We start from the raw sequence: 20,644 nt of genomic DNA on the forward strand, positions 1-20,644 counted from the left end.
TTTGTAATTACGATACTGAGAATAAGTATTGTAATATTCTCCAGTTAGCCATTCTTTGTCTGTGAGCAGGAACCTCGAATTTCCGAGAAAAACAGAATTACGTGGGAAACATTTAAAAATCTGGAATCAATAAGAGGATCATTCATGATCGGACCTCCTTTGGCAGAATGCACAAATGTTTTCACCTCCGTCGATTACCCTATTTTCAAATTCTTAATGAGCTGCCTTGATGACGTAGCACGTTCACATGGTCACATCATCTTGACCGCCCATGGTACCAATGGCGTAGCTAGGGTGGACATCTGTCATGGTACCAATGGCGTAGCTAGGGTAGACATCTGTCCCCGGACGCAGCATCCAAGGGGCGCCAAATTGATGCTACGAAATTTTTTAATGAAATGTTTTCATTTTTTGGTACACAGATAGGTGCGCAAATTCTTCAGTTGTCCCCGGGCGCTGGAAACTCTAGCTACGCTCCTGCATGGTACATCCGCCGAATTCACAAGTGTATCCGTCTTCTTTTCCACACATTTATATAAAATTGTACATGATTTTACACAAATGTGTGGTCGTAAATCATGGAAAAGTTAACTTATTAGCATATCTCTGTGTATATTTATTAATTTCGACAAGGATTGCAGCATTTGGTGATAATTTTATTTCTTAATTAACCCGAATACGTAAAATGTGTAAACTCGGATTGATTATTTTTCAGTTTATAAAAATAAAATTATGAGTTTAAAATGAACAACTATAAAGTCTGTCCTCTAAAAATTTTTAAAACTGCATGTTACAATAATATGTGTATGGCAAAAAATAATATTTTATTTAAAACATTTTGGCATTTGGAACATAAAATAAAAGTAGCGAATACTCTATCAAGGGTATCGAAAGACGTATACAATATTAAAGGTACCGTAAGGTATTTTTCATTCTTTAAGCATAAGATTTTTGCTAAAATCTATATTTTTGTAGTTCAGCAGCTTAGAATTTTATAAAACAAATGCATAATCAAAATCGCTGTCGTTAGTTATCGAAAAATAATCAAGATGTAACTTTTGCGTATATGTGACTAAACTATACAAATTGCTATTATCCATCACATACCGATTGTTTCTTTTATGCGGGAATTTTTCGATTTGTATGGAACTGTCGTGTGTCGAAATATTATCGAAGCGCTTCTGAATGTAAAAAAAAACACCCCATCTGGAGACCGAAGCCTTGGAGCAGTGCTTCACTCGTAGTGCCGGCCTGGCCCCTCCTTCCTTTCTTACCTCCATGGAAAATGAAGGGACCACAAAAAATTTCGATTACCGGTTTCGCCACTAAGTACTGCAATTAAGGCAAGACGGGAAGAGACGAAATCGGGAATGGGAAACAAACATAAATGTATGAGGGAGCACCAAAATATAGGGCATCTAAAAGTTTTAATCCGCCCCTGATCGTCATGCAAATAAAGCTTTATTTAAATGCGCGATGCGCTGCAAATGAAAAATGAAATTTCTATATGCATAAGCATCATGATGCCTCGGCTTAGAAGTCCCCGAACTTTATTAGGTTGCTTTTTTTTTTTCTTCAAATTATAAGTCGAGCTGCATAAAAGGGAGGTATGTTGACGAAGGTTTCTTTCTTTTCAAAATGTAGTCAAATTGTATAAAAATGTCAGAAGCTTTTTAATATGGAAGACACTTATGAAGCGCTCTCGACTAACAAAGATCTTAACTTTTCCTCAAAAATTTATTTTTCGATAACAAGTTTTACTTACAGAACTAACTATGTTAGTAAAAGGTCATTGCGTTCTACGTACCCATAGGAGCTTTCTTTGTAAAATATTTCAGTCTAAATATGAAATCTACAAAGAAAATTCATTTTGACCATAGGTTTGTCTTAATAAATAAATTTTTATATTAATTATAACGGAGTCATATTGCGTTTGATATGCCAATAAATCATACGTAATTTAAGATCTTATAGTCATCAAAAGAAAACATCTGTGAAATATATAAGCAAAAGCGATTTCTTAGTAAACTAAGATAAAATTCATTGAATGCACTCACTAAAAGACAAAAATTCAAAGCAGCGTTCTCCCTTTGAAACTGAAACCTGAATTCTGAGGTTGGCTGCTAAGGTAAGTTGTACACACAAAACAACACGCGCGCGCACACACAAAAGTATTAAAAGAATAAACGATCTAGAAAAAATAACTGAAAATATTCTAATTGAAATATTGAAATCCTGCTACTTTTATAGCTTAGTGTTCGGTGAATTATTGTTGTAACCAAGTGAAATTATTTTCTAAATGATTCACTTACCACTAACTATATCAAGCAAAGTACTTTTAAAGTATTGAAGATAAGGAAAATATATTATATAACATTAATTGGCAACAGCATTTATTTATAGTGCTCAAGATTCTATCCAATCTGAAAATAATAAACATTTCGAAAAGTTTTTGAGCTGTTTAAAAAACGAAATTTGTGTACTTCTGCAATAAACGTCCCATCGCTTCGCAGTTTATATTTTCGGTATTTAAATCCTATCGGAGTGTCTCTGTCGTAGATCGTAACTTTTTGCTGGGCCCCTATCTGTACATGTAGTTTGATGTAACTGGCAAACACGACATCAGTGATCACGTACAATATGTTAACTCCACAGAGACCTGAAATTAAAGAAAGAGAGTTATTAGCTTATGCAAACTCGATTCAGTTTATTTTGCTATACCTCTACTCGTCAGGTTGTTGTAACCCACGTGATCATCATGAAAACAGTCAATTGCTGTTTTTATGATATGCTTCATAAGCTGAGTTTAATTAGTCTTTAATTAAAGGGAATGTATGTTCATAGATCAGAAGCAGCAATGATGAAGCTCCTTATATTTAATACACCATATTTAATTTCTAATCTGCGATTATTTTTTCAAGATTATTTTTCCTGTCTTAATCGTGTCTGCCCTGTTATGCAGGTTGGCCGGTTTTCACCAAGGTAAAATCTTCACCAAGGTATCTCGGCGCCTTTATGAAGGTAAGTTTACAACTTGAAACTGTATACAGTCTAAAAGAAACTTTACTTTTTAACTCTGTGTTTCTTTATAAATTATGTGACCTAACGGTACTTCACTAAGAGTTATTCCTAAATATCATGAGGTCCGCCTTTACAACGAACAGAATATACCAGCTATAAGGTATTTCTCCCGCTTTCCTAGCGTGCCTTCGTGGTGTAGTTGTTCTGCATGCTGGGCCGGTGTTCCAGAGGTTCGATTCCCGGTGAAGGCGGTTGCTAATTTTTCAATTCTCCTGCTTCCAAAAAATACCTAATGTCTCTATACAGCTAGCATAAAAATTTTGTCTCATTTTGGGATGTTGGAATATAGAGGGTAACTGATTCTTTTCAGGTAAAGGTACGTCGAGAGTAGTGGTAAGGGAAAAGGTCATGATTCATTGGAGCTGTTAAAAAATGTTTAAAGAACGGTCCCTCAGCTTGGTCAAAAATCGATGTTCTCTGCATTATGCTAAACAGGCTTTCTTGGGCGCAGAATAGAGGAGAACGCAAACAGCAGGCCATGTTTACAAATAGACGAGATTTCAAAACCTTAATTTTCTTTTCAGGGCTGCAGTAGTCCGTTCTTTCACTTTTTAAGCACAACAGTGCTCCTCCATATAGGCTAATCTGCTGGAAGATGTTCTGAAAAGTATGAATATTAATTGGATAGGTATGCTAGACAGATCTCTAGGCTTAAATCTTATTGAACATATCTGAAACATCCTTCAGAACTCGAAAATCTTGTACCTGCAGGAGTAGTACCAACTGTCACAAGGCCTCATAAACTATTTCATTTCTAGTAAGAAATCTCGTTGTGATTTGTTCGATTTTGCAACCTGTGTTATAAACCTTCCTGTGTCGATGAACCTTGCGCACGGTTCTACATATGTACTATGACCGTTGTATGGTACACTGTGGAAAAAAAAAAAAAAAAAAAGAAGACAGTTCTTTACCTCCCGTTCTATTGGGCCGATTGACGAAATTCAACTTGCGTTATTCATGTCTCGAAAGAGCGACTTATGATATGTATTAAATTTATATATTGTTCTAATATAGGTATATAGGTATTTTGAGATCAATCCTGCATAATTGGAGTGAGCAAGAAACTTGGCGAGAGTTTTTAGTTTGGTGCAATTTCGATATGGTTGTGGTTTCCAGCTGTATGTTTTCCTGTGACAAACTTAGAGCTTTATTTAGGTGATTGTAATGAGTGCGAGTTTAGTGTAGCCAGAAGATTCTTTTTTTTTTTTTTAAATTAATTTTGAAATACTGTGTTTGTTTTTAAAAGTTTCATTGTTTAATATTTGCAGCAAGTTAAGCTGTTGTTGGTGGGAGAATGTCGGACTTCAGATGAATAGGTTTATAATTTATGAATGCTTTCATTTAATTTTATTTAGTTAATGTTTTCGATACTTTTCCGTTTTGCCGGCGCAGTCGATAAAGTCGCCAATAATGGTACAACTGATGGCAAACGAAATATCTTCGCTGGTAACCTTTTATGCCTCATTTTCAATACAAGTCGCAGCCATTTCTTATCAGATAGATTGGTTCTTTCAATACTGGCATACAATTGCATACAATTTTTACCTGATAATACAATTTTATGCCCTAAGGCCATTCGCGGTATTTAAGTCAATTAGAATGCAATCACACCGATCACCTGAAAGTGAAAATATATAAAAGGCAAAATCAAGGGTTAAATTCATCAATTCTAATGAGAATAAACTAGCGAAGTAAAGCACTGCGGTTTTAAATAATTTCTGAGTAAGCTTAAACTTGTACTCAAAATTAAGATTTAACTTGAAATTAACATAGATAATTACTGAGAAAGTTAGATTTTTGTAGCGTAGTTTACGTGAGATGAGATCACTTGGGATCACGTGATATGAACCGGCGAATCAGCTTGTTGAACCATAATAAATTCTTAAATTAATGTCTTTTTACACATTTTTATTGTCTTTTTATTCGCTTTTCACAAAATTTTAAACTATATTAAAATGTTTATGACTTCAAAATAAAAAATTCTTAGAACTAACATTTATTAACAATTTTATGTGTATCCGGTGAAACGGATAAGTACCATGTTTTCCGTGTCAGTTAATTTTTTATAAGTTTTGTTTCTTGCATGTGGCAATCGAAATATGTGGAATGTTTAAAGTTTTGAACGAAAGTTGTTTGGTGTGTTGAATTCCACGATGATAGTAACTTGGGTGCTGCTTTGGTAGACGGTTGCACGGATTTTTGGCGATTTACTTTGGCGCAATTGTTGGCGTGGCTTTTACAATCAGCTATCTTGAAAAACGCTGTTTTTACGTATTTTACGCACAGTAAAGTATTCGAAACTTTAAAAAAATAAATATGGTTAAAAATAAAAGATTAATTTTTTTGTTGAGAACGTTGTTTTTTAAGATGGCAGGCAAATGTAAATAAATAGATTTACTACGAGTATAAAATACTTAAGTAAGGTTAAATTATTATTTTCATATAGCAAAGCAAAGAATAAAAACACCGCTATAAAAACGTTGCACCAACATTTAATTGGATTAAAATATTACTTAAACTGAATATCGAATTAAAAACCATCATACCAACGTTTAAAAAAATTAAAATATTGCTTAAATTCAAATACATTAAAATAAGTAAATAAGAACGCTTCGTACACTAGAGTTAAAATGACAGTAATTAGAAGTTGACTGCTGGTAAAAAAGGAGGAATGTCGAATACTTTTTTTGCCGTTACAGCGGTTATTTCTTCCACCGTAACCACAGTACCATATAAAGATTGTTAAAAGTGTCTTCAGAATCGGCTCTTTTAACGATCTTCATCTGTGATCCGCATTTCTCGCACTTCATTGAAGGACCAATTAGCCAGGTTTCCTCCAAAAATTTAAAATAAATATCCTCTGACTCTTGTAACAATTTATAAATAAATCTTTGATTAGAAAAGACAGGTTGGCTAAAATAAGGTTTCAAAGGGCAGGGCAATTTTTTGATTCCGATTCCAATAATTCTTGGTACTAACCAATAACAACATTGATCTTTGAAAGGGACATTATTAGTATTATTATCGTATATCCGTTCGTTATGAAATCGAAGGAATTCAAAGAGATGAATAATAAAATTTTAAAATGGCGCGGTTATGCAAAAATATTCAATAACCAATCAGAAAGCTGATTACAGCTCGTTAATGCACAAATATTCTGTAACCAATCAGGAAGATGATTATATCAAGCATAGAATTAAAATTATTTAAATTATCATACATAATAAAATCATTTAAAAAAATGCAAAATTAAATTGTATTTTAATATTTAACAGCCATAAATAATGTTTAAAACATTAGCTTAAATTTACAGATATTAAAACCAATTACTTTTAAAGTAAGGTGACGTTATTGATTACATCATCCACAACATAAAATTATATAAAATATCATAAACAATAAAATTTTTATTTCAAAAAAAATTCAAAATTAAATTCATTGTTAATATTTAGAAGCCATAAGTATTATTTAAAACACGGAATTTATGCATAATAAAACGCATTATTTTTAAATAAAATGACAACAAAGCATCGGTTACCATACATGACTTGTCCAGCAATTGGGTTACCATAAACCGTATCGCTCGCCAAAAAAAATCTCCAAAATCCGTGCAACCGTCTACCAAAGTAGCACCGTAACTTGTATATTTTAGGAAGTTTATGATGCATCCGTTGTTAAAGACTTTGAATAACTTTACTTGGTTGACAATTTTGGAGTCCGAGGAAAGTGTTATACAATTTATTATTTTACTATTTTATTATTTATTATACTATTTTATTTATTTTATTTATTTATATTATTTATTTTGATAGGACTATGTTTTTACTTGCAAAGTAGATAGACTTTGTTTTATTCATCTAGTATTTTATCTCATTTTAGTATCCTGTTTACATAAAATAATGGCGTTTCACTACTGCAAAACTTAAAAGTTACTATTCTGTTTACGTTTAGAAATCACATCTTAGTGCTCTCATTGCCGCCAAAAAATTTGCCAAATTTTGAAGGCCAAAATAGTTTGGCGTCAACTTACCCTGCTTATGGAAAATTAGCCTATTTTGACACAAAATCGGTCTTTTCTGAAATGACCTGCCAATTTTTTTTCCATATTTCAATTCTACGACTCAAATTACGCCAATCTGCCAAGTTTTGTAAAAATCTCACGAGCGGTTTTTAAAACATTAACGCTCAAAATTTTAGCTCCTTGATGTTAATTGAGTTTGGCATATTTTATAAATATCTTTTTTTTTTATATTTATAAATATATCTTTTTTATTAAATTTATTTGATTCTTCCGGTCACATTTCGAAATTTAGGTTCATTCCAAATAATATTCGCCCATTTCTTATGATTTATTTTTAAAATTTGTATTTTGAAATAATTCTTATGTTTTTCAAACAAATTTTGAATTATAACCTATAAAATTTTTACCATCATCTGATCATACATTTTTACCATCATCTGATCATGCTTAAAAATACATCAAGTAGATGTATTTTTAAGCATACCTGCAAAAAAATTAGAATTTTTATTCAAAATTTCCAAAGATATACGTGAATTTATATATTGGCACGTTTTGGAATTTGGCACATTTGTTGAAAGCGATAGTAACATCAAATGTGGTTTCAGCACTTTGTTCAAATTATTTGAAAGTAGGAACGATGTGACTTTTTTCCAATCATCCACAATGTAAGAGGCAGAAACGACGTAACTTTTTCCCCGCTTCTGGAAAATGGAAAGGAAAAGAAAATAGGTTGCCATTTATTAAGAAGTTCGCCAAGTGAATTATTCTTAGTGCAAGCTGAAAAAAAATGACCAAAGATAAACTTTTGAATTTCTCTGTAAATTTCGCACGAAATTTTACAAAATTTAATATTTAGGCATAATTTGGGCCATAGAATCGAAATATGGAAAAACATTGGCGTCATTTTAGAAAAAAATCCCATTTTGTGTCACAATACCTATATTAGAGCAATGCTATATATAAATATAATATATCCTAAGTCGCGCTTTCGAGACATGAAGGACGCAATTTGAATTCCGTCAATCGGCCCAATAGAACGAGAGATATAGAACTGTCCCCCCCTTTTTTTGCGCAGTGTGCATTTGTTTATAATGTTCATAATGAATTTCATTAAAATCGTGAAGGCAATTTTTTTAATCAATGCAGTTCAAGACAGTTCTCGATACAATACAATTCAGGATCAATACAGGCTAAAAGGAAGAAGCCTTGGGTTTGTAACTCTATGCTTATACTTTAATAATTATGTCACTTAACTGAACTCCACTGAATTACCTCCAAACTGTGTTAATTGTCTTGAATCGTGTGGAACATTCACAGCATATAATATTTTAGAAAAACATTTTTGATGGAATCTGTGCGACTGACCAAACTACAAAAAATTGTTAAGATGCCTTCATAAAGTGACCTATAAGGTAACATGTAACACTTTTATGCAAGTAGACCACTTTTGATATAGTTTCATAAGGATTCTCCGGTGTGTCCCCACTTTTATGCAGATAAGTTTTTAGCTTCAAATAAGCAAACTTCGTTAAGGCACTTGCTCCTTTATGTCGGGATACCGTTATGCAAGTAGAATTTTTATTTACTTTTGCTATTTGAATAACAGACTAAATCCAGCATGTATTGCTGTGACCCCATACAGATGTCCGCATCTTTATGAAAGCTGCTTTTCACAAGTTAGAAACTGATCTCAGAAAAGGATGCGTACTGTTTATTCCGCGGCACCTTTATGAAAAATTTAGTCTTTTCGAACAACGGTCGCCTTGCATAAACGTACAGTCAACTTCATGACTAGCTACCCCTATGAAGGCATCCCGAATTGTCTTCCATGAATCATTTTAGCTGTTTTTATATTGAAGCAAATTTTGTGTAGCTTATTTCGTAACTTACCTGGCAGTAAATTCGTGTGGATGGTCAAGGAATTAGTAGGCATCGGAGGTGTTGCACTGCGAGCGTGGGGCTCTATCACTATCAGTTCGATGAATTTATCTAAATCCGTTCGATTGGAGTTGATGCGTAACCTGAACTCCTGATACATCTGTAAATTAATCTATGTATTATAATCAAAAATTAATAACTTTTAATGATGGCGGCTGATACGGCCATATCGCCTTAATAAAAGGTATCTGTAATACAAATAATTTTCATACGTATTTTCGCGAATCATTAATTTTTTTGCTTTGTTTGTCTGTCAACGTTTGTACAACTTTTAACCTCTCCTTTCAGAAGCATTAAATGAAGGGTAGTGAAGTCACATGAGTGTGATCGATTAATTTATCTAAATTCTTAATATAGTTATTTGCAGCCCGATGCTACTGAGCTCTAAAAATTTAAGCAGTGATGCTGCGAATAACTCAGTTTACTTTATTTTTTAGCAGACATTAACAGTATTGCTGCGAATTTTGTACGTGTATAAATAATTTTAGTAAAATTATATGTGAGATTCTAGTGTTTTTTGTATAAGGTAACATGTAAACTAAAGAAGCGAAGCTTTGCCAGAAAAATAAGAATACAGGAGCAAGTTTGTTTAACATTGAGTAAATGGCTATCTCACTAAAGTGGCGAAATATTGCAGAGCTGGAGATGGTTTTGCGATTATTTTTTGTCACCGGTTTGTCAAGAAATCGCCAAAAGTTGCCAACCTTGGCGACAATTTGGTCCGATCCTGTATAACTGTAATGGGTATTGAAATTAAGTAACTATAATTGATCCTGTAAGTAACTGTAACCGTACCCGTCTCTATTATGCCTTCCGTTAATTTCGAAAATTGAAAGATACTAGCGATTTCTCGGCGGCCGGGGGAAAACTATATAAGACCGAGAAGAATATCAGTTTTTCAGCACTTGTTTAGTTCACCGTGAGTTCAGGGTATTGAGATATCTCCGTGTGAGCTTCCTGATTTAGATGGGCTTTGTACGTCGCGTTTAATGTTCTGAGTAGTCTGGAGTCTAACTACTGATTGTACTCTGTGATGCTGTGAAGAGCTGTACGAATATTTTTGTTTGAAGTTCGAGAACTTGGCGACATTTTGGTCATGTCCTGTATAACTGTAATGGGTATTGCAACTGTGAAATGTTTATTTTGGAAAATATATTTTATCAAACTATCATCTCTTCTATGTGCATTCGATCTATTTACGAACTGGCACGCATGCAACAATTTTGGTGTCAGGAATGGGGTTGAATGCCAGGGACAAGAAGGCTAGATGAGTAATTAAGACAGCTGCCTGCAGCCTTTGTTGCATTCAAAGAAGACATGCCATCAGGACAAGAATCCTTAAAGAAGAGATGGAAACGGGCTAAGTTTAATAAAAAAAGAGATATTAATAAATATATATCAAATAAAATTTAACACTGAGGAGCTAAAATTTTGAGAGGTAATTTTTTAAAAAACAACTCTTGCGATTTTTGCAAAACTTGGCATTGTGGCATAATTTAAGTCGTAGAATCGAAATATGGAAAGAAATTGTTATGTCGCGAATTTTAATTATTGATATGTTTTTTAAGATATTATTATTTTAATATTTTTATTTGTATTCATGTATATTTTAATCTGGAAAAAGTATTCTTAATTGTTAAAGCTTTTTGTTAAAGTTCTTAAATTGTTAAAGCCTTTTTTAACTGGTAGTTCTTGAAAGTGTAGTGTAACAACGACAGGAAACGGTTGCAAGAGCCATCTGTTTTATTGGTTTATGGCCTTTTTACTAACAATGGAGGCAGTAGGGTGTTGTATTGTCGCCTTTTACTAATGGCGTTTGAAACGAAAATCGTCTTCCTTTCGCTTTGTTATAGTTGCAAGTTTTCTTACTTCAAGACAAGGGGTTGTACAAAGTTTAGGTAATTGGATTCTCATAAAGCTTAGTTCCGCTTGTTAGTTGGGGGGTCCATTTTTTTCCTCACGTTGTGTGTACAGATGTTTTGGGACTACATTGCCAGATATGTGGTGTTTGGTTCGTCATGGGTGTGTCATTTTCTCAGTCTAGATAAAGTAAAATTCAGGGATTGGTAAGATTTAATTTGATGATATTTTTGTAGGCCTATGAACTTACAGAGGCGGAGAAACCGAAATTTCCTAGGTGCTTGCACCAGGCTAGAATTCATTCTGATTCTGATTTTCAAGCTAAGAGAAAGAGTGGGGGCTTGACCCCTTGCGAGTCTTGCTCCAGCGGGCTCCGGTTGTGGTTTTTTTCCTTGGAGTCTGATATAGAATGATTTCGAGCAGCCGCGATGTGAAGTTCGAGCGGCGTTTGCCATGTGACCGATTTGCCGTGCTGCGGGCTTCCTGAGCAAGAGGGTTTTTTTTTATTATTAAAAGAAACACAACAAGTTCCCCGTGTACCACATAGTATCACATGGGGCTTACAGAAGTAAGTAAGAAACACAATACAAACTAAACAGAAGAGAAAATTGAAATAAAATTAAGGATGATTACACAGTTTTACAATGAATTGACAAAAAGTGTTAAAAGCACTACTCTCGGAAATAAATTGGTAAAACTCTGGAGGCCAGTTAATATTAAAATTTTTCAGTCCCAGTTTCAAGACTTTTCTTTCGCTCTCATATTTAGGACATAGAAGAAGCACATGTTCTACATTCTCCTCGCCGCCGAGGACACAGTCACAGACAGACTCAGGTTTCAACTTAAATCTGTTCAAATAACTTTTAAAATTCCCATGTCCAGTAAGAAACTGGATTAATTTATAATTTGTGAAGAAATGATGACACGACAATCTCATTTTAATAGAAGGGAAAAATCTTCTAGTTAAACTCCCTTTATTTGAATTAATGAATTCGTGATTCTACGACTCCACAATGCTTTCATACATGACCTTCTTATAGAAGGAATTAAGGATATTGACAAAAGTGTCAATTTCCCGCTTAGTCCCGCTTAGTCGCAGTCTTAGCAAGGAAATCGGCTCGTTCGTTCCCAACAACACCTGTATGACCACGAACAAATGAAAATGAAACCGAAATATTTTTATCCTTTAGATTTTTCAGTTCTTTTTGAATCTCGATAATGATATTATTAGAAGAAGAAATACATTTTAAGATCTTCAAGGATGAAAGGGAATCAGTACAAATGAGATAGTCTGAAACAGCACTGTTTTGTTTAGAGACCCATTTGACGGCGAAGTTTAAGCACAAAAGTTCAGCTATGAAAACGGTACATTCATCTCTGATTCTAAATTGAAAGTGCTCAAATTCAAGACCATTTTTGAAGACAACAAATGCGAGACCAACCTTGCCATCAATTTTGCTGCCATCAGTATAGCAAGTTACAGGCGAATCATCTACGATTTTATTGCTAAACTGAATAAAATTAACAGCATTTCTTTCTGAAGGATGAGGGAGATCAGATAGAGGTAATATACAATCATACTGAGAGACAGTAGAAGCAGAAATATTTTCCTTATAAGCAATAGAATGAAGAATGGCAATGTCAATTGGAGGAAAGCCAGAAATTGCATAAACAGACTCATAGCTTACGGTACGATATCCACATATGACCCGCAGAAGTATCCGCCTTTGAACACGTCGTAAATATCAATAATTTATCTTCTTCTTGAGCGATATACCCCAGACTCTAGAGCCATACATAATGAAGGGGGCAATTCCTTGTTTATAGATGAGCGAATGAACGTTGTAATTAATACCGTATGCGTTGCGTGCAATACGACTTAATCCACGCTGTAATTTATCACATTTCTCTGATACATAAGTTAAGTGTTGTTTCCAAGAAAATTTACAGTCAAGAAAAACCCCAAGATATTTCATTTGCTTTACCACAGTCAAAGGGGTGCCATCGAGAGATAACTGAAATGCATCATAACAGATGTTTCGCTTTTCAATAATCATAACCCTGGTATATCAGGATTAAAATCTAATTTAAAACCTTTTGACCAGTTGGAGGCGAAATTTAAAGTCTCTTGTGCCTGTAAAAAAGTAGCAGAAAGGTCCCTACTCTGGAAGCAAAACAAAACATCATCCGCAAAGGCTATAGTATCACAACAAGCAAGATTTTCCAGTTTTAATAGGAGATCATTAATAATAATATTCCAAAACGTAGGTCCTGAAACAGAACCTTGAGGGCAACCCCTTTCAAGGTGACGAATTGCAGAAGCCGAGTCCAATTGCAATTTGGCTGCCCGATCATTTAAAAAATCAGCAGCAAGTGAAAAAATATTCATTGGAAGTTCCACGTTTTTGAGAAGATTGAGAATACAAGGCCACCACGCATAGTCGAAGGCGCCCTTAATATCCAAAAAGACCAAAATAGTGTGCAAGTTTTTCTTTTTTCCTCTCTGAACAATTTCATTCAAGCGTAAAAGAGCGTCTTCAGAACTTTTTTGAGGTGTAAAACCATACTGATTACCAGAAAGAAGGTCTCTATGGCGGAGATACCAGCAAATTCTGTTAATAAAAAGTTTTTCCAAGCACTTACCCAAAACAGGAAGTAAGCTTATACACCTAAGGTTATCTAGGCGAGGAATCCTAGACTCATTTCTTTTAGGAATAAGAATTACTTGAGTATGTTTCCAAACACGTGGGAAAATGCCAACATTTAGGCAAACGTTAAAAAGTTTATGGAGAAATTGAGGAAACATTAAATGAAACTGTTTAATAATCTCATTCGAAATAGAGTCAGGACCAGGTGATTTATTTGGTTCCAGCATAGAAATAACTGTATTAACTTCATCACAAGAAAACATAGGATCTACAAAAGAAGAATAAGCAGTACGCGCAGCTTGACGCTATTCCTTATGCAAATCATCATCATTTTCCTCTAGATCCGAGGGGAAAGATTTCTGAAGCACAGCAGTAATTGTCTCTTCTAAAGAGTTGGTTGTCTCTCCAGTGGAAAGACAAATACCAGTTATTTCAATTTTTTTCATGAAATCTCTTTTAACTCCATACGTGTAAATCTTTTTCCATACATTGTGAACATCAATGGTTGAAAGAAATATTTTCCAAGACTGAGATTTAGCATCGGCAAGCTTTAGATTGTAAACTTTTCTATATTCAAGATATTTACTTTTATAAAGTTCTCTAAGAGGCGGATTTTTACAACGCTGAAATCTACGCCTAGAGGCATTAAGCCTTTTTCTCATACAAAAAATTTCGGCAGACCACCAAGGAACATTGTGCTTACCATGATTCCTAACAGGTATGGAAATTTGAGATGCCTGGAGAAGAACAGAACTAAAATTCTCAACAAGAGTATTTAGTCGAGAACCGTCAGTACAGTCGTTAAGAATATCAATGAAACGGGTGATGCGAGAAGAACAAAATTTTCGAAAATGATCCCAATTTGCTTTCCCTGTATTGAAGATTTTAAAAGGAACATTTGAGGTGTCTCGTAAGAACGTAGAAAGACAAAATTCAAATTCAATCATCATATGATCAGAAAGGGATTATTTTTCAGCCAGTCGCCAACTCGAAATATCCTGGAGAAGATCTGAACCAATAACAGTAACATCAATATAACTAGAACTCTGAGTTGCCTGAAACGTAGGTCCATAATCTTCATTAATAACAAATAGGTTGTTGGCAGAAATAAATTCACTCAGTTTATCTCCACGAGAGTCAGAATAGGGACTAAACCATAATTCAGATTTGCCATTAGAGTCCATACACCAAACCAGTCGATTAAGATTTTTGGACATAAAGACTTGACTAATTTTATGAAGATCTAAGTCAATGTTTCTTGAGGGTTCAAAATAGTATGAAAAAAGAGTGAGCACAGTTGAGCCAACAGTAATATCCAAGGTAACCATATTATAATCCGTATTTTTATAATCAAGAAATGTTGATAGATCACGTGATCGAATAATGATTGCCGCCTTTACATTATCAGAATTAGGATCACAATAAAGTCTATAAGTTCCAGGATATCCTGGAAGAAAATTCTTGTAATAATGAGGTTCCTGAACCAAAGCACAGTCAATATCATCGGCTTCCATATTTAAAATTAGCTGTTGTGTCGCAGATTTGGATTTATGAAGATTTAACTGCACACACTTTAGAACGCGTCTAGCCATAATCAATTCGAGATGAATGTTCTTTCTCATAAATTCATGACTAGGACAGCATTCTGAAAAAGGTTTGTGATTAACATTCACTTTTTTATAGCTGTTATTTGTTTTATGATTGAAGCGGATGCAATTTATAGAAGCTACAGCATTCCTATTCGAACAATCCCTTGCCTTATGTTCTCCAGAACAGTTAAAACAGGCTGTTCGCTCACGACACTCATCAGCACGATGGTTGTACCCAAGACACTTAAAACATCTATTGATGATAATATAATCGTCAGTTTCACATATACTCCAATTAATTTTCAACCTGGCTTGATTCAGAATACGTTTACGAACCATGGGGTGCGTTTCAATCACAACGTGCCTCGTGAACTGGAAGGTTTTTAAAGTAAAACGAACTCTACATATACTTCTGGCTCCTATGCCTTTGTTTCAGGTTCATTTAGAGAATGTACCAGGGGTGCAATCTATTTATGATGTTAAAAAACTACTATGTTTCTTTGTTGAAATACATCCTTATAAAGTGCGTGGAAATGTTGTGCAGTGTCACAACTGCCAACACTTCCACCACAGTAGTGAAAATTGCAAACTACAACCAAGATGTGTGAAATGTGCGGGTGCACATCGTACTGATAAATGTAATGTTAAAAAATTAGACTCTCCTATTTGTTGTAATTGCCTGCAAGAAGGACACACCGCCAATTATCGCGGATGTCCGAAATTCCCCCGACGTGTAGTCGGAAATAAAACTGTGAATAAGAGTGCAAACTCAGAAAATGTAAATAATGGTGTTAAAATGCCTAGTACTTCTAATGCAAATTTGAGTTATTCTGCTGTTGCCTCCGGGCGCAGTTATGCTAGTGTAGCCAAGGGTGACGTTCAAAGATCTGTAAATACTGTTAATAATTTTAATGTTGATATGCGTAAACAGACTGTCAGCAGTGGTGGTGCTGCTAGTGCTACAGTTGGTTCGGGTATGTTTATGGACTTTCTCAAAATAATCAAAGAGGTGTGTGATGTTTTTAAAGGCAACACAGTTATGAATGTTTTTCAAAAAATCTCGGCAGCGATGCCTGAATTGCGGGCTGCGGAGCATTCAATCGATAAGTTGTTTATATTATTTAATGTTTTTGACAGTGTTTTTTCCAATGTTGAATAATTATGTATAGTGTAAACAATAGGTACTTAAGTATTATTACTTGGAACGCAAATGGTTTGTTCCGTAAGATTAATGAATTGCGGGATTTTGCAAGTGAGCACAGTCCCGACTTATTTTTCCTACAAGAACACAAGCTTGACCCTAAAATACCATTGTGTGTGGCAAATTACTATACCTACAAGTCGCACAGAAGTACTACCGCTCCTCGCCCACGTGGAGGTGGCACTGCATTTCTTGTCAAACGCTGCATTCCCCATTATCACGTGAACATTCCACAGCTCTCAGCCGTAGAGGCCACAGCTATCTGCATCACAACAGACACTAACACTCTATACACTTTTGTCTCCACCTACATTCCTCCCATGAGACCTGTGGCTGTCGTTCAGGCAGACCTTGAAATTCTACTCACACTTGGTACACATGTTATTATTGGTGGAGACTTGAACGCAAGACACCGCGCATGGAACTGCTACACTTCTAATGCAACAGGCAGACTAATTTATTCCTTGGCCGCGTCGGCACGGTTTAAATTGGCAGTTCCAAGTACCCCAACACGGTATGCTGCTGGGTCCACCGCAATTATTGATTTTTTCCTGTTGCGGAAAATCAAAATCACAAGTGATCACAATCCTGTTAGGATTATTCTGGACCTCAGCAGATATACTACATCAGACACCAGGGCCTTTCGTACAGACTGGCAGGTCTTTGCCAAAGCCCTCTCCAACACCCAGTACACTTTACCCACGATACACTAGGGGAGTGACATTGATAGTTTGGTCAAGGATCTCACTGAAAATATAGAAAATGCTTATGCGAAAGCACAAGTTGAAGTTAAACCTGGTATGAAACACAAGCCTCAAGAGCTCAGATTATTGATTAAAGAGAGAAATGCTGCAAGACGAGCGTATCAACGTACCAGACACCGTGATGATAAAAGGAACTTCAATCGCCTGTGCGAAGCAGTCAAGTTTCTTACAAATAAACTCTCACAAGATCGCTGGACTAACTACCTCAGATCTCTTTCTGCAGAGGATAACTCCTTATGGAAAGCAGTGAAGAGGTACAAAAAATGCTATAACGCCATTCCGCCCCTTCACGGCCCTCAACGGATCCATTACACAGGAACTGAGAAAGCAGAACTTTTAGCTCAGCATCTGGAATCTCAGTTCTGCATTAACAACATTTCAGACTCAGACACTGAACAGCTTATTGCTGACTTCCACTCCAATTTTACCACACAGCCATGCACAGACAACATTATATCAGCCATGCCATCGGAGGTCTGTCTCTATATCATGCGAATTGCGAAAAGGAAGAGCCCTGGAGTAGACGGGGTCACAAATGAGATGATCAAGCACTTCCCTGTCAAGATAATACTCTACTTCACCAAGTTAGTGAATATCATACTACGATGGCAGTACTTCCCAACTTGTTAGAAAACTGCCAAGATTGTCCCTCTGCTAAAGGCCAACAAGCCTGCGACTGCTCCTGAGAGTTACCGACCAATCAGTTTGCTAAGCTCAATTAGCAAAATCTTGGAAGCAGTTATTCTACATAGACTAAACATCTTCCTGGATGAGCAGAAGATCCTCATACCCTATCAGTTTGGGTTCAGGCGTAAGCACTCGACAACGCATCAACTCTACAGAGTTGTTGAATTAATAAGCAGTGGGATGCAACAACATCGTGTCACTGGTGGACTTTTCTTAGATGTCGCCAAAGCCTTCGATAGAGTATGGCTGGATGCCCTCATATACAAATTACACAACCTGGGACTCCCAGGCTACATCACAAACATAATTAAATCCTACCTAACCGGTAGACACTTTGTCGTTCATGTTTCTGGTTCATTATCCACAAACCGGCCTATACGGGCTGGTGTTCCACAGGGATCCCTTCTGGGCCCTACCCTATTCAATATTTACGTGAACGACATCCCCACTACACACAACACAACACTAGCCATGTATGCAGACGACACAGCGATCCTAACTCAAAGTGCATTTGTTAGCTCAGCAATACAACAGCTACAACACCACATCCATTCGCTAGAGACTTGGCTGACCAAATGGAAAGTCAAAGTGAATGTCGACAAGACACATGCCATACTGTTTACTACTAAGAAGAATTTCCCGACTCACCTGCAAATGTATGGTGTGGACATTCCCTGGGTCAAGCAGGTCCCTTATCTTGGGGTGATCCTCAGTAAATCTCTTACATGGAACCCACACGTTACACATATTCTCAGGAAGTTTCGAGCTAGTAAAGCTTCACTCTTCCCCTTAATTGCTCGAAACAGTGTTCTATCTATTGATAATAAGTTGCTCATTTACAAAACCATGTTGCGTCCAATTCTTAGTTATGCATGCCCCGTCTGGGCATACTCGTGCAAAAGTTTGAGAAGGCAGTTACAAGCTGCCCAAAACGGGGTATTGCGTATGATATGTAATGCCCCCTGGTACATTCGGAATAGCCAAATTCGTAAAGAGTTAAGAATAGAGGATCTTTGTGATTTTTATTGCCGCCTATCTAGGGCATTTTATGATAAACAGGAACTTCTGGACAATCCTGTGGTTGTTAACTATTGTTATGATACTAGGGACCCCAATTTCTTGAAACGCCCAAGGGCGATCCTAAATGTTAATGTGTAATTTTGTATATGTGTTATGCAAATTGTTGCTCAGATTCTTTATTGTATATTGTTCTTTTTTCCTCCTGATTGCTTTTTGTTTTTACTAGTGGCACTAAGGCGTCGCACTTCGTATTTTGTTTCTCTTGTGTGTACATGTATTCTTCTGTGAAATAGTTGTTAAAAAATAGTTAATTATGTATGGATTAGTAATTAGGTACTTAAGGAAAAAAAATTGTATTTAACTATTAGCAATTATGAATTTAAACTCTTGCTCATTTAATTATTTAGCACATTCAGTTATATTTCTCATAATTCGAAACTTTTATCATGTTATTCGATGAGGGGTAGGGCTATGGCGCCCAGGCACCCTGGTGGTTAAGCACCGCAGTTCAACTACATATACTTCTGTTTTCATCAGATTCAACATCTTCGGGATTTTGTTCAAAAATCACTTTCAGAAGATCTTCATTAGGTATTTCATTTGGCACATTTTTTACAAGTAAAACAGGATTCCTCTTTTTTGGCAAGGACGTGTTTAATTCCGGAGACTTTTCATTAATCTCGGCTTGAAGTCTATTCCGATCATTTTCTGTCAAACACTTAACCAAGACTTTATCTTTTCCAATATTTTTCAAAGTATATACACCTAACTTAGCTTCTAATGGATTAATTTTTAGTTTAATAACTTTCTTAACATCGTCAGAAGAGCAGTTTTCAGAGTCTACAATTAAACAACAATCCGAAGAAATCAAGAATTTTTCATTAATCCTTGTAACATCAGATGGCGCCACCACACTAGCATAACTAGGTCTTGAAAAGGCGTCTTTCAAACTTTCCTTACATGCATCCATAAATTTAACAGCTTTGATACGTTCAAAATTCTTATAAATAGAAAATTTCAACTCACCCAAAGCCTGCCTGGCCTCCTCGCGAACCTGTTGATTCATATTGCATTTAGATTGAAGTGCTGATTCAATAATTTTACAGTGTTTTTCAAGAACATCGTAAAACACGTCATCCTCCGTAGCAGCCATTGCCGTGCATGCAAATGGGGCGTTCCGGGTCGATGAAATTCTCAATTATTCATTTCTTCAAAAATAATCATTATCTTGATACAAAAGGCACATTTTTCAAAACCGGAGCACAAAACAAATTATAAAAAAGCACTTTCAATAACACAGAACCAATATGCACAGAATAATAAAGTCTTTTCATCACAGCACAAAACTGCCAACCAACACGGCTGCTGACATGCGCCGAGATTGCTTGCACGTACTCCATCTTCGCAAGAGGGTTTGGGCTGCGTTTCTCTTTGCTCTAGAAGATGCATTTTTTCTGAGATATGTTTAAAAGTTTTGTGCGAGCTGCAAGGAGCATTTTTACTGTGAGCTGATTACTACTTTAGTGCGAGATGTATAGAGGAAAATCTACCAAGAAAATTTAGCCCAGATTTTCTCTCTTTACCCAAATCTCAGGTTAATATCTTCTACACCCGAAAATTTAGCATTCCCGAAGTGAATATACCTGGCACTTAAAAGTTCCGGAACGATGTGTAGTTATTACTATCCGGCTCATGTGGTTCCTGACGCCTAGACGATCCACACAGAAATATGATCCTGAAGAACGAACTTTTCCCTGATCTAGCGGTTAGTTTTATAAAAAGAACTTCACCCTGTTTCCAGATATTCTTGTGCAGAATGTACTTCAATGCGCGAG

The 20,644-nt window shown here is 35.6% G+C and overlaps 1 protein-coding gene across 1 annotated transcript in view; it reads right to left on the bottom strand.

The window, feature by feature from the left end:
• LOC118199836 (uncharacterized) overlaps positions 1-20,150 on the bottom strand; it is a 39,608-nt gene extending 19,458 nt beyond the window's left edge. Inside the window, exons 1-2 of the mRNA XM_035371695.2 lie at positions 19,836-20,150; positions 2,484-2,659 (exon numbers count right to left, since the gene is read on the bottom strand). Coding sequence (XP_035227586.1) covers positions 2,484-2,659; positions 19,836-19,962 — 303 coding nt within the window. The 5' untranslated portion in view covers positions 19,963-20,150. The remainder of the gene's footprint in view (positions 1-2,483; positions 2,660-19,835) is intronic.
• Positions 20,151-20,644: the final 494 nt, after the last annotated feature.

This window comes from Stegodyphus dumicola, chromosome 2 (genome assembly GCF_044657685.1).
Source record: "Stegodyphus dumicola isolate Sdum_Otavi_A_Nest chromosome 2, ASM4465768v1".
Lineage (NCBI taxonomy): Eukaryota > Metazoa > Arthropoda > Arachnida > Araneae > Eresidae > Stegodyphus > Stegodyphus dumicola.